This window comes from Rhinopithecus roxellana, chromosome 18 (assembly GCF_007565055.1).
Source record: "Rhinopithecus roxellana isolate Shanxi Qingling chromosome 18, ASM756505v1, whole genome shotgun sequence".
NCBI classification, from domain to species: Eukaryota; Metazoa; Chordata; class Mammalia; order Primates; family Cercopithecidae; genus Rhinopithecus; species Rhinopithecus roxellana.
In genome coordinates, this window is record NC_044566.1 from 47,153,597 (window position 1) to 47,169,614 (window position 16,018).

At 38.2% G+C, this 16,018-nt stretch overlaps 1 protein-coding gene across 2 annotated transcripts in view; it reads right to left on the minus strand.

Annotated features, from left to right (window-relative positions):
- COG3 (component of oligomeric golgi complex 3) overlaps window positions 1–16,018 on the minus strand; it is a 71,748-nt gene that overhangs the window by 32,507 nt on the left and 23,223 nt on the right. Inside the window, exons 9-14 of one of the 2 annotated variants that reach the window (XM_030922173.1) lie at window positions 14,995–15,038; window positions 14,425–14,551; window positions 13,724–13,839; window positions 12,487–12,626; window positions 9,665–9,825; window positions 1,223–1,328 (exon numbers count right to left, since the gene is read on the minus strand). In XM_030922173.1, the coding sequence (XP_030778033.1) occupies window positions 1,223–1,328; window positions 9,665–9,825; window positions 12,487–12,626; window positions 13,724–13,839; window positions 14,425–14,551; window positions 14,995–15,038 (694 nt within the window). The remainder of the gene's footprint in view (window positions 1–1,222; window positions 1,329–9,664; window positions 9,826–12,486; window positions 12,627–13,723; window positions 13,840–14,424; window positions 14,552–14,994; window positions 15,039–16,018) is intronic. The other variant, XM_010368049.2, reaches the window with a different exon arrangement.

The following is a 16,018-nucleotide window of genomic DNA, read 5'->3' on the forward strand; positions in this document are numbered from 1 at the left end:
CGCCCCAACACCATCCTGGTTCAAACCACCTTTATCTTTCAAATGGCAACCTGATTAGTCTCTACAGTTCTGCCAATAATGCCTCATTGTAATGCCAGTAATGGGTTAAAAAGTAGGCTTTAGCGGGGAAAGAGAAAACGCACAAGGCCAGGGTTGGCAAGAGAGAAATGTACTCTCATCTCTCCAGGACTCATAAAGAAGTATACTAGGACATGGTATGGGTTCTACTGCAGAGGAGGAAATTTTAGCCCTCTGTGGGGTCCTCCCTCCTACAGAGTAAGTGTGATAAAATGCTTTGTCTCATGGGCAATATCCAGCTGCTTGGCAGTCCGGATTCAGTGTAACAACTGTTTGTAGAGTAGACTCAGAACACCTGATGATGCCCTTCACCTGGGGATCTTGAAGTAGCTGGGGCTCTTTAAAGCCCAAGGAGTTACAGTACCCACCTTCCCAGTCGTCCCATGGGGAGCTGAGCTTTAGGGCCACTCTTATAGCTGGGTGAGGAGGGGATGGCTTATTTCCCAACTAGCTTGCTGTCTAGGTCCCTAATGAGGATCCAGGGTGATTCTTGGGACAGTTTTGCTCCTTGTATAACATGTACCCTAGTCCAAGCCATCCGATACAACTGTGTCAATATTTTACTCCAGTCCCAGACACTCAATATGTTTACAAAATGCAAATCTGATGGTCCAGTCACCATGATACACTATGCTAGCTAGAAGTCCAAAGACCATTAGACTATCACATGACATCTATCCCAATCTGGCCTATTTTACCTGCTCCTTCCCCACATACAACCTGGGCTCAAACATACCAAACCACTTGAATTATGCAAAATAGCCATGATTTTCCATTCCTGCATGCCTTCCTACATTCTATTCTATCTTAAACAAACTTACTTCACCTGGCTCTCTCACACTCTTCATAAATACACTATAGCTCTCAGACACCACACCCCACACTGAGCCCACCTTCCCACACTCAGAGCTCATCTCCCTTCGTAAATTCCGTGCCCCTCATCCATGGTCCAAGGGCACCCTGAACAAACCATTAGCATCTCACTCACCACTGAATTCTGTCTGTGGCTTGGCAATCTCCCCCCAAGAAAGTTGGGCTCCTCAAAGGCACAAGTTGTTTTTCATGCCTGGGACAGGATAAGTCCTCAATAAAGGTTTATTAACCCAAATGAATAAAGGCTGGCAGTTAAGACATCATAACATACCAGATTTTGTCAAACTGTTAGACTCTCCTTCTTCTAAGTGAACATCTGAAAATGAAGCTTCTGAAGGCACCTTCTTCTGTTCATCTTTCAAACTCTGTGCAATTTGCTGTATAAAGAAATCAAAAGGAATGTTATCGTTTTCAGCAGTGTTTGGCAACAAGTTCTTTATACAAAGTATATATATATGTATTTGTTTTTCAAATTGACATTTGGAAACTATTCAGATTTAAGACTGGATAAATAACTGGCGAATCCAAATAACAGGCTTTTTCTTTATGTGATAATAGCTACAGTATGCTATTTTTGAAACAGATATTTTTTAAAAATTAGCATGGACTCACTGCCTAAAGAATAACATGCAGTATATAAAGGACACCAACTACTAAATTAGTAATGAAAATCCCACTAATTTGCATTAATTATAAAGGTGGAAATACACAGAAATGAAGACCTAACAGTCATCTAGTTACTGAAAAATGAATGGCCAGTCATAAAAATGAGACAATGGACTGTGGGAATTCAGGGGCAAAGACTGGGAGGCAGGTAAGACATAAAAGACTCCATATTGGGTACAGCGTACACTATTTGGGTGACAGGTGCACTAAAATCTCAGAAATCACCACTAAAGAACTTATCCATGTAACCAAAAACCACCTGTACCCAAAAAAACTATTGAAAATTAAAAAAAAAAAAAAATCAGTGACCAGAGAATTGGTTAGGAAATAGACTCCCTACCACACAGGTCAGTCCACTCACTCTGCGTGTAGAAATTGGAAAGTACAGCTAATCCCTAAACAGCAAGCAGATGTCACAGCCAGACCACTCTTTTTTTTGAGGCAGAGTCTCGCTCTGTTGACCAGGCTGGAGTGCAGTGGCATGATCTCGACTCACTGCAAGCTTCGCCTCCCAGGTTCACGCCATTCTGCTGCCTCGGCCTCCCAAGTAGCTGGGACTACAGGTGCCTGCAACTGCGCTCAGCTAATTTTTTGTATTTTTAGTAGAGACAGGGTTTCACCATGTTTGCCAGGATGGTCTCGATCTCCTGACCTCGTGATCCACTCGCCTCGGCCTCCCAAAGTGAGCCAGACCACTCTTATACCCCAGTCTCTCACCAAAAGAAAAAAAAGTAAGCATATTTACTGCAAGTGGTTATCCTTAAGCCAAAAGGTCTACTACACACGGGAGCATCCAGGATACAGGCCATGTAATGACTGAATAAATATATCAAATATACCGCTAAATTACACTAGGAGGGGAACATATAGAAAACTTTATTGCCTAACATCCTATCAGACACAACAATTAAAACAGGCATTCTTATCTATAATACAAAAACTGATATTCCTAATGAAGGCCAGGAGGGGAGGAAAAGGAGGGAGCACCATTCCCTAGATGAGGCTGAGAAACAGACCTAGTCTTCGTCATACCTGCTTTGTGGCCCTCAAAATCAAGGCAGCTCCTGCGAATGGACCACCCATCTGCTCCCTGTTGTAATCCACAATACCAAGACAGAAAAAGATAATTCCTGCTACGGACCGCCGAAAAGAAACAGCCCCCACTGCCTGCCCTAAAAGGGAATCTGATCCCTGCAAGGTTGATTCTGCATATTATTTAAAAAGTAACAACATATAAATAATACAACCAGCCAAAATGCAGTAAGTTTAAATAGAAGTCAGAGGAAGAGATGCGAGTTTAGGAGAACATCCTTAAAATAGGTAAGGGCATATTTCCAGCCTGTTAACTCTAAAACCAACATACCTATTATTACACATTGATCCACCTAGGCATTGAAATAAATTAGGTTAAGTCAAAATGCTGGTGAGGATGTGGAGTAACAGGAATGATCTAGTATACACACGTATTTCTATGCTGTCATCTGAGAGAGCTTAAAAGCAACAATACTCCTGCAGCAACGAGCACACCTAATGCCCAGATCTGTTTCTAATACAATCCTTCAATAAAGGAGCCAGCACTCCTTGAAGAAATGGTTGATTCTAGGACAGAGGCAGGAAATATATTGATGCACCTGAAGTTCTTATAGTGCCAGGAAGTAAGGAAGTTCTCAAAATAAAAAATCTACATAAATGAGTATGTCAAAAGGACATAGGAGCCAACTGATAGAGCTCCCAGTGGTGAAAGCTGGAGCAGCAAAATAAAGTACCAGTGAACTATAACCCAAAGTATGAATAAATATCCGTAAGTCCACACTGACATCAGTAAGTGACTGAATCAACAAATTGGAAAAAGAGACAAATCTCCCTTACAGAAAAATTCCAAGTATTTATATAGATACTTTGCCCTCAAAAAAGGTAGAGCACAACCCACTCCTTAAACATGGGTTACACATGGGACTTCCTTCCAAAGAGTACAGTGTGGAAAGTGGGGAAGAGGAATAACTGCACGGTGGCGAAACCTGACAGCACCACTTCAGCCAGATGGTCAAGTTCAATATCAACAATGAACATTCATGTTGAAAGGCTGTACCCTTAATATGATGTAATAACAATGGCATTTTACACCACTGTGGTTTTCCTCCCAAAAACCCAAAACACTAGTCTAATCATAAGGACAACATCAGACGAATTCCAACAAAGGAGCATCGTATAAAAAGCTGAAATACTCATTGAAATACTATAAACCAGTTCTCAACACTGCTAAGTCATCAACAACAAGAAAAGTCTGAAAAACTGTCACAGACAAAAGGAGCCTAAAAAGACATAAAAACTAAGTGCAATGTGGTGTTATACATGGGATCCTGGAATAGAAAAAGACCTGAAAAACACTAAGAAAATCTGAATAAACTATGGACCTTAGTAAACAAATACCAATGAATCACTACTGGTTCATTAATTGTGGCAAATGTATCATACCAATAGAAGATCTTAGTAATAGGAGCAACTGAGTGCAGGGTATATAAAAACTCTGTACTACCCTCTCAATTTTTCTGTAAATCTCAAACTCTCTTAAAATATAAAGTCTATTTTTAAAATAAAAATAAAAGAAATTAGGACATTTGGTATCCAAGAAAAGCCGTGTAAATAGAAACAGGATAGTATCTGAGCCACATCTGACAACTTTAACGACACAGATTGGCACTCTGTGACAAAAGATATGCTGATGAATACAGGATACACTTAGGAAGAAATGATATTTAATCTATTTTCCACAAATACTTAAGTCTACAGTTCTTGATATAAACTAATTAAGCGAGATTAGTGTATAGACCTGGCAAAAATTAGATTACATTTTTTTAAATTTAATAGCTTACAGATTTCTCAAGACTGTATTTCTTTAAAATATGTTAGAAACATGATGACTTAGCAAAATCATTTTAGGGGACATTTTTTAAATTCACTAGCACCAAAACTGCCTTTGGAATTTTTCAAATAAAATAATCAGGCCTCTAATTTTTTTTTTTTTTTTTAGGCAGGGTCTCACTGTGTGACCCAGGCTGGAGTACAGTGGCACAATGACAGCTCAGCCCAGCCTCCATCTCCTGGGCTCAGGTGTTCCTCCCACCTATGCCTCCTGAGTAGCTAGGATTAACAGCCGCCACCACACCTGCCTAATTTTTGTATTTTTTGTAGAGATGGGGTGTCACTGTGTTGACCAGGCTGGCCTCGAACTCCTGGGTTCAAGCGATTTGCCCACCTTGGCCTCCCACAGCGCTAGTATTACAGGCGTGAGCCACTGTGCCTGGCCAAGACTATTTTTAAAAAGTCAAATGTTATGTTTTTAAATATTTCAAGGGTTAAATAAATGACAACAGCCACTATCTATCATATGACTACCAGCATTAAGTGCTTTCTGGGTCATTATCTTTACTCTTACAACAATTATCCAGGGTCAGTATTATGCCTGTTTTACAAATAATTAAATATACTGATAAAAGATAAGAAAGAGCTACTAACTGGGCTGGGATTTGAACCCAGGTCTATCTCACTCTTACATTTCCCGCTATGCCATGCAAATGGCAAGCTTACATGGGCAAAAATCTCTAAAGAGATTTGAAATCTGCAGATCCATATTAGAATCAAATGTCTGACAGCAATCTCATTGTATATCTTAGTAGGATATATTCTAAGAACAAAAGAAGTATAAAAATCTTGAATTAAGTTTGCTATTAGTCATGGCATTAGTGCTATAATTCTGAAACTATTTTGTGTATGTTGTAATTTGAAGCAAATGAGTAAATAACACTAGAGGTGCTGGGAGCCAGGGTTTCTTCTGTGAGACTGGAAACACAAATACAAGATATGGGAAAACCCTGTGGAACTGCATCTGAACTGGAGATTTCAGTATGATCTCATGATATTTTAAAATGTATATTTTTCTAGCTCTTTAAAGAGGGCTAGAAGTAATGACATCCACCACTAGAAATGAGCACACCTAATACTCAGATCTTGGTTTCTAAATACCACCCTCTTTCCCCTTAAGAAACCAAGGGTTCCTGGAGAAAGAGCTGACCACAGGTCTGGAGCAAGGAATGCAAAAGGTGAACACCTGGATCATCCTGTGCAAGAAAACAAAGGACACTAGATTGACCAAGAAAAAAAGAAAGATGATTCAAATTACTAGAATTATATGGCATTGCAAGGAGCCCAGAATCGCCAAAACAATTTGAAAAAAAAAAAAAAGAACAAAATAGCAAAACTACTTCCCAAGTACAAAATTTATTAAAAAACAACCGTAATCCAGACAGTCTGGTGGAGCACAAGGATAAGACAGAAAGATGAATGGAATAAACTTGAGAGTCCAAAAACAAAACAAAACAAAAAGCCGTTAATCTATGGTTAACTGATTTTCAACAAGGGTGCCAAGACCATTCAATAGACAAATAATAGCCTTTTCAATAAATGATGCTGGAACAACTGGATAGCCACATGCAGAAGAATGAAACTGGACCCCTACTTCACATCATATACAAAAATTAACTCAAAATGGATTAAAGACCTAAATGTGAAAGCTAAAACTATACAACTCAATAAAGCTGTTAAAAAAAAAAAAAAAGTACTGAGAGACTACAGTCAAATGGACAGAGGAGCCAGCGTGAAGGGGCTGCCACTGTCCAAATTTGGGACAACTTTGAGCATCGAAATGAATAATGATGGCTGGGCATGGCAGTTCATACCTATAATCCCAGCACTTTGGGAGGCCAAGGTGGGCAGATCACCTGAGCCCAGAACTTTGAGACCAGCCTGAACAACACGGCAAGATCCCATTTCTACAAAAGAATGCAAAAAATTAGCTGGCTGTAGTGGCACACGCCTGTAATCGCAGTTACTCAGGAGGCTGAGGTGGAGGATTGCGTGGGCCTGGGAAGTCAAGGCACTGCATTCCAGCCTGGGCAACAGAGTCAGACCCTGTCCCAAAAAATAATAATAATAATAATAACAATGATGATAACAGATTAAAATACAATGACTTTTTAAAAAAATCTAATAGTCTATAATGCTACATGAAGCAGGGGTGGGGAGAAGAAAGGGATGAAGAAAGGGAAATTAATTCTTTACAGCAGACTGCCAACTAATAAAGGTAGAAGAAATGGCAGATGTGAAAAATGACCATTTTACTGTCTCCCAATGTAATAATTGGTTGAGGCAAGAATCATCAATGGGTGCTAAAACCACTGACTGAAAAGATTTGGGGGAACTCAAATAATCCATCCTATAATTATTTATTAATTGCAAATAAAGAAAAACTGTATATTTTTATAATGAAGAGAGCTAGCAATCACCACTTTAACCAATAGTGGAACAACCTGACATTATCTGCCTTTGATATAATGAAGTAAGAAGTACACATCAGCTATGCAGTATTCTTGAGGGAAAAAAAAGTTTAACTTGAATCTAAGCAAGAAGAAACAATCAGACAAATCCATAATGTGACATATTCTACAATAAAACTGTCCTGGTCCCTTGAAAAAAGTCAATGTCATAAAAACAAAAGACAAAACAAAAGGGGGGAAGGAAGGAGTGTGGATTTGAATTAAAGATATTACGGTGCATAAAACCCAAATGCAACATGATAACCTTGACTGGATCCCACTTTTTAAAATTTTTTGTCCAATTATAAAAGACACCTGGGCCAGGCGTGGTGGCTCACATCTAAAATCACAGCACTTTGGGAGGCTGAGGTGGCTGGATCACTTGAGGCTGGTCTCAAGAGTTCAAGACCAGCCTGGCCAACATGGTGAAACCCCATCTCTACTAAAAATACAAAAATTAGCCAGCCGTGGTGGCAGGCGCCTTTAATTCCAGCTACTTGGTAGGTTAAGACAGGAGAATCGCTTGAACCTGGGAGGCGGGAGTTGCAGTGAGCCACGATGGCACCACTGCACTCCAGCCTGAGTGAAAACCGTGAAACTATATACCAAAAAAAAAAAAAAAAAAAACAGATATCTGAAGGACAAATGGGGAAATTTCAATATGGACTATATATAAATAATAATATTGAATTAATGTTAATTTCCTTAAATACAAAAATGATACTGTGGTTATATGAACAACTGTCGTTATTCTTACAAGAATAAGAACTGAAGTACTTAGCAATGAGGAGTCATGATGTCTGCAACTTTCAAATGGCTCAGCAACACACACACAAAGAGATAAAGTAAATGTGATGAAATATTAACAACTGGTGAATCTGAAAAACAAGTTCTAGATTCAACTGGATATTTGATGATATTAAGGAACTACACTGATTTTAGGTGTGACAATTATATTATGGTTGTGTTAAAAATAAAAATGCCCTTAAACTTTTTAGAGTTACCTACTGAAGGTTTTTTTTTAATTTTGTTATTGTTGTTTTGCATATTTAACCTCTTGACTTGATTATCTTTGCTCATTGGTTTCTGCTACTTAGAAGGAGTAACCCAGAATCTATAACCTTCAGGAGTGTAAAGTTATATTCCGTCCTGCTTAGCCTTCAGTGGTCACACTTTTCTGTTGTTGTTGTTGAGACAGGATCTGGCTCTGTCACCCAGGCCGGAGGGCAGTGGCGTGATCTCGGCTCCCTGAAACCTCCACCTCCCGAGCTCAAGTAATCTTCCCATCTCAGCCTCCTGAGTAGCTGGGATCACAGAGGCACACCACAACACCTGGCTAATTTTTGTATTTTTAGTAGAGATGGGGTTTCTCGCCATGTTGCCCAGGCTGGTCTCGAACTCCTGAGATCAAGTGATCCTCCCACCTCGGCCTCTCAAAGTGCTGTGATTACAGGTGTGAGCCACTATTCCCGGCCTAGTTCTATTTACTAATTGAAATCATGTTTGGAATTTGCTTTAAAATAATTAATGGGGGTGAAACGGAGTACAAAAAGTCTAGCCATGTTAAACCGAAGGTAATGGTACCTAAGAGTTCATCATATTACAGTTTCTACTTTTGCTTATATTTGAAAATTTCCATTAAAAAAGTTCTAATTCTGTTTTAATACTAATATCTTAGGCATTATTTAAAGTCTGTCCAGAACTCAAAGAAAATGAAGACATATATGGAATTGAAAGATCAGGAAGATAAACCCAAGTCTTCAAACCATAACTGGACACTTGTACGGTATAATTTGAGGAGATGGCCTCCAGGGTTTTTATGAGAACATGACACATGGTTACATTGTCACCATCAACCTGGTGGCTCCTACATTATCAACCTTCTTCTATGCCACTTACTCAAAAAAAAAAGAGAAATCACAGGGATCACTAATTCAATTTTAAAACTGAGAATGTGGCTGGGCGCAGTGGCTCAAGCCTGTAATCCCAGCACTTTAGGAGGCCGAGACGGGCGGATCACGAGGTCAGGAGATCGAAACCATCCTGGCTAACACGGTGAAACCCCGTCTCTACTAAAAAATACAAAAAACCAGCCGGGCGACGTGGCGGGCGCCTATAGTCCCAGCTACTCGGGAGGCTGAGGCAGGAGAATGGCATAAAACCCGGGAGGCGGAGCTTGCAGTGAGCTGAGATCCGGCCACTGCACTCCAGCCTGGGCGGCAGAGCGAGACTCCGTCTCAAAAAAAAAAAAAAAAAAAAAAAACTGAGAATGTGTATTTCCTGCCAATGGGAAGAGAATGGAATAGAATGTTTATAAAACATAACTTAAAGGAAAGACAACCTAACAAATTATTTTTAATTCTTTTAAATGTTATCTCCCTTAATTTTTATAGCAAGCTTATCTTGATTTTACATTTTGAGGAAGAATTAAAAAGAAAAATCCCATTTTAACTAGTAAAAAACACGTAGGCTAGGCACAGTGACTAACGCCTGTAATCCCAGCACTTGGCAGGCCGAGGCAGGTGGATCACTTGAGCTCAGGAATTCGAGACCAGCCTGGGCAACGTGGGGAGACCCTGTCTCTATTTTAATGTATAAATTTTTAAAAAAATAAATAAATAAAACATCTAAAAACTGTGTGGGGGCAAACGGGAGATCAAGTAAGGAGATCCTACCTCCATCATTACTAACTTATCGGGATATGCCAGATCTCCAGGAGCTGGTTTATAGCCCGTGATGTCCGTCTGAATATAGATGTGGGTTCGGTAGACGAGCCGCTCCTGTACATCTTCTAACATCTGCTTGACTCCAGCTGCAAATGCCCCCAGTTGCTCAGCTGATAAAAAAGTGCAATCATCCATTCTTTTAGATTGAGGAAAACACTTTCTTTTAAACAAGGAAAGATATTACTAAATTGTTCAGAAACAGTATGAACCACTTTTGCTTCAGAGGCTGTGGTTGCACTCTATTTCAGTATGACTTAATGAGCTGGGAAAAGTTTAACAAACGTCTTTCAATTTCCTCAACTTTAAAACTGGGCGGTACTCTATTAAATTAATTATATTATTAATATGAATAATAAAATCTGAATTTTAAGAGTGCTTTGCTCTTTAAAAGTTATTTCGTATAGCTTCAGACCAAGACTAAGAAATTGCTAAGGTAGCTTATTAACTGGGCTATCATCATCCCCATTTTACAAATAAATTGAGTACCACAGATATTAAATGACTTAACATTTTCACAGAGGCAAGTAAAAAGTAAAGTATGAGCTTATACAGCATTTCTTTATTTTTAAGATGCCATCAGCAAGGCGCAGTGGCTCATGCCTATAATCCCAGCATTTTGGGAGGCTGAGGCAGGCAGATAACTTGAGCCCAGGAGTTCAAGATTGGCCAGCCTGAGCAACATGGCAAAACTCCGTCTCCATAAAAATACAAAAAATTAGCCAGGCGTGGTGGTGCGCATCTGTAGTCTCAGCTAGTTGGGAGGCTGAGGTGGGAATCACCTGAGCCCGGGAAGTTGAGGCTGCAGTGAGCTGTGATCATGCCACTGCACTCCAGCCTGGGCAATAGAGTAAGACCCTATCTCAAAAATAATAAATAAATTAAAAAGAAAAGATGCCATCAATTTTAAGACACACTAGTAATCCTGTAACGGCCTTCCAAAAGATAGGGGGTTAAAGATAACACATAATCACATTAGGCCAGGCACAGTGGCTCATGTCTGTAATCCCAGCACTTTGGGAGGCCCAGGTGGGACGATCACTTGAGTCCAGGAGTTCAAACCCAGCCTAGGCAACACAGTGAGACCCCCATCTCTATTTTAAAAAAAAAAAAAAAAAAAGAGGCCAGGCACAGTGGCTCATGCCCGTAATCCCAGCACTTTGGGAGGCCGAGGCAGGCAGATCATGAGGTTAAGAGATCAAGACCATCCTGGCCAACATGGTGAAACCCCATCTCTACTAAAAATACAAAAATTAGTTGGGCATGGTGGTGCATACCTGTAGTCCCAGCTACTCGTGAGGCTGAGGCAGGAGAATCACTTGAACCCAGGAGGCGGAGACTGCAGTGAGCCAAGATTGCGCCACTGCACAGAGCGAGACTCCGTCTCAAAAAAAAAAGAAAAGAAAAAAATTCACATTAATTTTGGCTAGGTGCAGTGGCTCACACCTGTAATCCCAGCACTTTGGGAGGCCAAGGAGGGCAGATTTTGAGTCCAGGAGCTCAAGACTGGCCTGGGCAACATGGCAAAACCCCCTCTCTACAAAAGAAATATAAAAATAGCCGGGCATGGTGGCATGCACCTGTAGTCTCAGTTCCTCAAGAGACTGAGGTGGGAGGATCACCTGACCCCAGGAGGCAGAGGTTGTAGTGAGCCGAGATCGTACCACTGCACTCCAGCCTGGGTGACAAGAGTAAGACCCCCAACTCAAAAACCAAAACAAAACAAAACAAAAATATTAATTTTAAAATCAGAAGCAATAAAAAATTTAGAAGCAGTAAAATGTGAGAAAATGAATGAGTTACATGCAATTGAGTAACTTTGGAAGAGTAACAAATTCAGTGTCTCAGTGAAAGCCAAAGTGAGGACAAATTCTGGGAGTAGAATAATTACTTGAAGGGTATTTTGTTTTTGTTTTTGTTTTTGAGACAGAGTCTTGCTGTTGTTGCCTGGGCTGGAGTGTAATGGCGCAATCTCGGCTCACTGCAACCTCCCCCTCCCAGGTTCCAGCAATTCTCCTGCCTCAGCCTCCCGAGTAATTGAGATCATAGGTGCCTGCTACCAGGTCTAGCTAATTTTTGTATTTTTAGTAGAGACAGGGTTTCACGACGTTGGCCAGCCTGTTCTCGAACTCCTGACCTAAGGTGATCCACCCACCTCGGCCTCCCAAAGTGCTGGGATTACAGGCGTGAGCCACCATGCCCGGCCTAAAGGTACCTTTTTAAAGGTACCTAGGTACTATTAGGAAAATCATGTTCTCCATGACAATCAAATCAAATATTGAAGAATGTATCAGATGGATAAAGTAGAGCTATTCCAGAGAACTGCTTTTCTTTATTTGTAATTTCAAAACAGATGAACTATTATTATGAATACACACAAAAACAATTCCTGTTTTTTAATCAAAAATATACAATATATTCAATTATTTATTTATGTATTTATTATGTATTTTGTATTCTGGTAACAGTGTGCTAGAAATGCCTAACCCAAAAGTGATGATGTGTTCTCTCTGGATTCCAGATGCCAGAAAGAAAACTGGCTATAATTATTTTATTACTAATTTTACCCAGATTTTCAGATTCTTTCCCTATCTGATTGCGTCTTTAGTGACAGAATAAGGTGAACTTCATTCAAGAAGGGGCAAGGCATCAAGCCAAGCTTCAAAAATATTAAATTTATGTATTTAGTGGAGTGAGGGAAGAAGAACCTATTATTTTTTTCAAATTCATTGAGCCAGTGATAGAACTTAAAATGATCATTTCTACTCATTTACCATTGTTCTGCACATGATCTTCAAGCACCTCATTTTTAAGAATCCCACAAAGTTCCGACAGAGTCTCTAAGTGAATAACATGAATGATCAATGGCCTGAAGACATCATACAATGACACACACAGTTTCTCCAAAAGCTCACTAAAATGAAAGAATAAAACATGGCTATTAGTAGTAGTTTTTTCAGGATTTTCTAATAGTTTAGAAAGCCTCATTGATTTCTTCCAGTCGATAAGAACAATAAGTATCTACTGGAAAACAGTATCTGAGGACATTACAGAATTATAAGGGAAAAGCTGAAAGTAATTCTAGAAACTGTTTTTGCTTCAAAAGCTCGGAATCGGAATCAAGCAATCCACAGCAGTCAATTCAAAGTAGCTGCCCCCAAAGTCAAACTATTACAACTTTTATCTATTTCAGCAATAATTTTCTATATGTCCTTTCAAAACCAATAAAAATGACCAATAAAAATAAGTCAGAAGACTTAATTACCTTTTATATTCTACTTCACTATGAATCAAATGGTAATTTTTCCCCCCAGGAAAGACAAATTTAAAATTATTGAATACTTATAGACTTAGATAAACAAAATTCAAAGTACTTTGGTCATACACCAAGTATTTTGAGAAATTTTAAACATTTAAAAACTTAAGTTGTCTATATGCGTCATACTGTCAATGGTACTCGTTTATACACAGTATTTCATCAAAAGTGATCACTTCAACTAAAACTATAATATACTGTTCCTCATTACAAGAGTCATAAACTTTGAATATTTGTAAGAGTCAGAAGAGTGAACATGAAGAAACCAAAAGTGACTAACAGTGGATCTGAAAGACATTTTGAGAAAAATAAAGAAAAGGTTATTAAATAGTATCTGTATTTTTAAATCTTTCATTAGTTAGAATCACAGAATTTTTTAACTAGAAGGAATTATTGTACTTAATGGAGATAAAGGGATCTAGATCCCAAGGCTACAGAATTCTGTATAGATTTCTTCCTATCACACCGTAATATCTAAATAATTACATTACAAATACAAAAGCATGTAAGTTGCACATTTAAGAAAATAACTTTTAAGAAAATATCTGTCCCACCCAACGATATTTTGTTCACAGACACACACAAGTTAAAACACTCTCCAGCTAATGATAGAATACTCCTATAATATACTGATTCATTATGGTCATTAGCAAGTTAAATTTTATGAACAAGAGTTAGATTCCATGTCCACCTACTCTAATTTTGATGTTGGTTTTGTGAAAAATTCATTGTAAAGTTGGTGTTCATCCTGGCAGACATGAACCATGAAGGCACAGCCACTACGAACCTGTAGTAAACAAACACACACCACCTACAGTTAAAGACACACAACATTTCTGATGTTTATGAAATAAAGCCTATACTTTATCTTCAGAGATTACACATATATACTCTTAAAACAACTTACTGAATAACAGAAAATGGTTGGTTTTCGACAAATTACTGCATAACAGGATTATAGGTGATTTTTATTTTCTTAATGCTTTAGTTTCTAAACTTTTCATAATAAACACAAATTATTTTTCTAGTTCAAAAGTATTTCATAAAAGAGTACTTACGCATTTTTTATAGTATGAATTAAAATTACACTAAACAAAAAAGCACTTCTGCAGCAAAAGCTAAGCTAAATTGTTAATATAAATCTACAAACTTTGAAACCTCAGTTTTCAAGAACAATACTTATTTGTGAATCTTCTTATCTCAAAAAATAAGTAAAAAATAAGAATATTTTGCAAAGGTGAATAGGCTAATTACCAAACTAGATTTGTCATAACTAAAAACATGCTTTTTTAGTTCACTGTGGACACCAAAACTTATTTAACCAAGTATAGTTTCTAGAATATCAACATAACTCAGAGGAAGATTTAACATTAAACCAAAACAAGTAGTAACTTACCAAGGCACAATGATCTCTATTATTTTGGCTGGTTAACTCTGCAACAGTGCAAGCAATACTAGGGCCCAAAAGGAGCTCCCGCTGATCAAGGTAACACTGGTGTATATCATTTAGCAGTTGTTGGTATCTGACAGAAAGCAAATGAGATTACACTTTTCATTTCAAATATGTAAATTAAATTTCATCTTAAATCCCAGCGTAGGTTGCCAAACCTCTTTTAAAGCTATAACGGTCACCTCTCATTTGTCCACATTAAGTATTTAATACTGGAAATACAGACATAAAACAAAAGCAAATCATAATGAACTGTGACGCCATAAAGAAGGATTTCTTTTCCAAGAATAGGGACCCCATATCTGCCCAAATAAGAAGGAAATCCTAGTACGGGAAAAACTGCTGTCATGTAAACTTGCTAAGTCTGTGACCTTGCTCCCCAAAACAAGTTGTATGTTACAAGAACAAGCTGGAAGGCAACTGCTCATAAAATATCAGAGATAAAACCAGATTTGGAAAAACAGTACTACAAGATGAAGGTTCATGTGGAGATCAGATTAACTTCTAGGTACTCACTCAGGTATTTTTTCAGACCGCAGTTCTATTTGTTCAATAAGAGTCTGCAAAGTAAGAAAAAATGCATTAAAAAACCATCTCTGTTATATTATCCATTACTTTCTGATTATAATATTAATTGTATCACATACTCAGAAAAACTGTAAATATAAAAAAGTCAAAAATCATAAAAATCACTTATAATACCAAAAAATAATCACAGCATTTCAGTATATTTTCTTCCAGTTTTATATCCACAGTTCTATATTTTTCTTTTTAAGCAAAACTGTAATTATACTACATATTCTGCTTTATAATTCGTTTTATAAAAATTAACATTATTTCATAAACATTTTCCTATCATTAAATATTTTTCAATACTAGATGAAAACGTATAGAAGGCCTTAGCATAGTACCTTGGTGCCTAGTCAACACTCAATGAATCATTATAAGCATGATTTAAAATATTATGCTAAAGGGCTACATAATATCCCATTTCTACTGATATCTAGGTTGTTTCCAGAGAATCAGAGGCCATTTGTGAAGAGCCTTGAGCGAAACTAGAGGGTTCCAGCACCCGCTCCTTAGTAGCTGTTTGAGCCCAGGCAAGCTGGTTCACTTCTGAGATTCCACTCCCTACTGTATAAAACTGGTATAACAGCACCTACCTCCCAGGTGGGGACCCCAAAACACCAGGTCAAAAGAGGTATGTATTTTTAGGGGCTTTTGATCTATTCTTCTAAAATGTTTTTTAGAAAATAATCCAATTACATTCCTATCAGTACTATTGCCTGTCTCATAAATCCTCAGAAGCACTGACCTTAATCTGCCAATTAATGACAGACAAAAGTCAGCCAGCCCTAACTTGCATGTATTTTCCACACGTTCTGTGAGTAATCTGGTCATTTTTTATTAGATAGTCATCTTTCTTTAGTTCACTTAGAATATATTATTTTGGTAATGTTATAGAGTAAAAAGCTTACTATTTTTTCAAATATTTAGCAAATCTTCCCAATACCAATCTACACCCACCCATGTAGAAAAT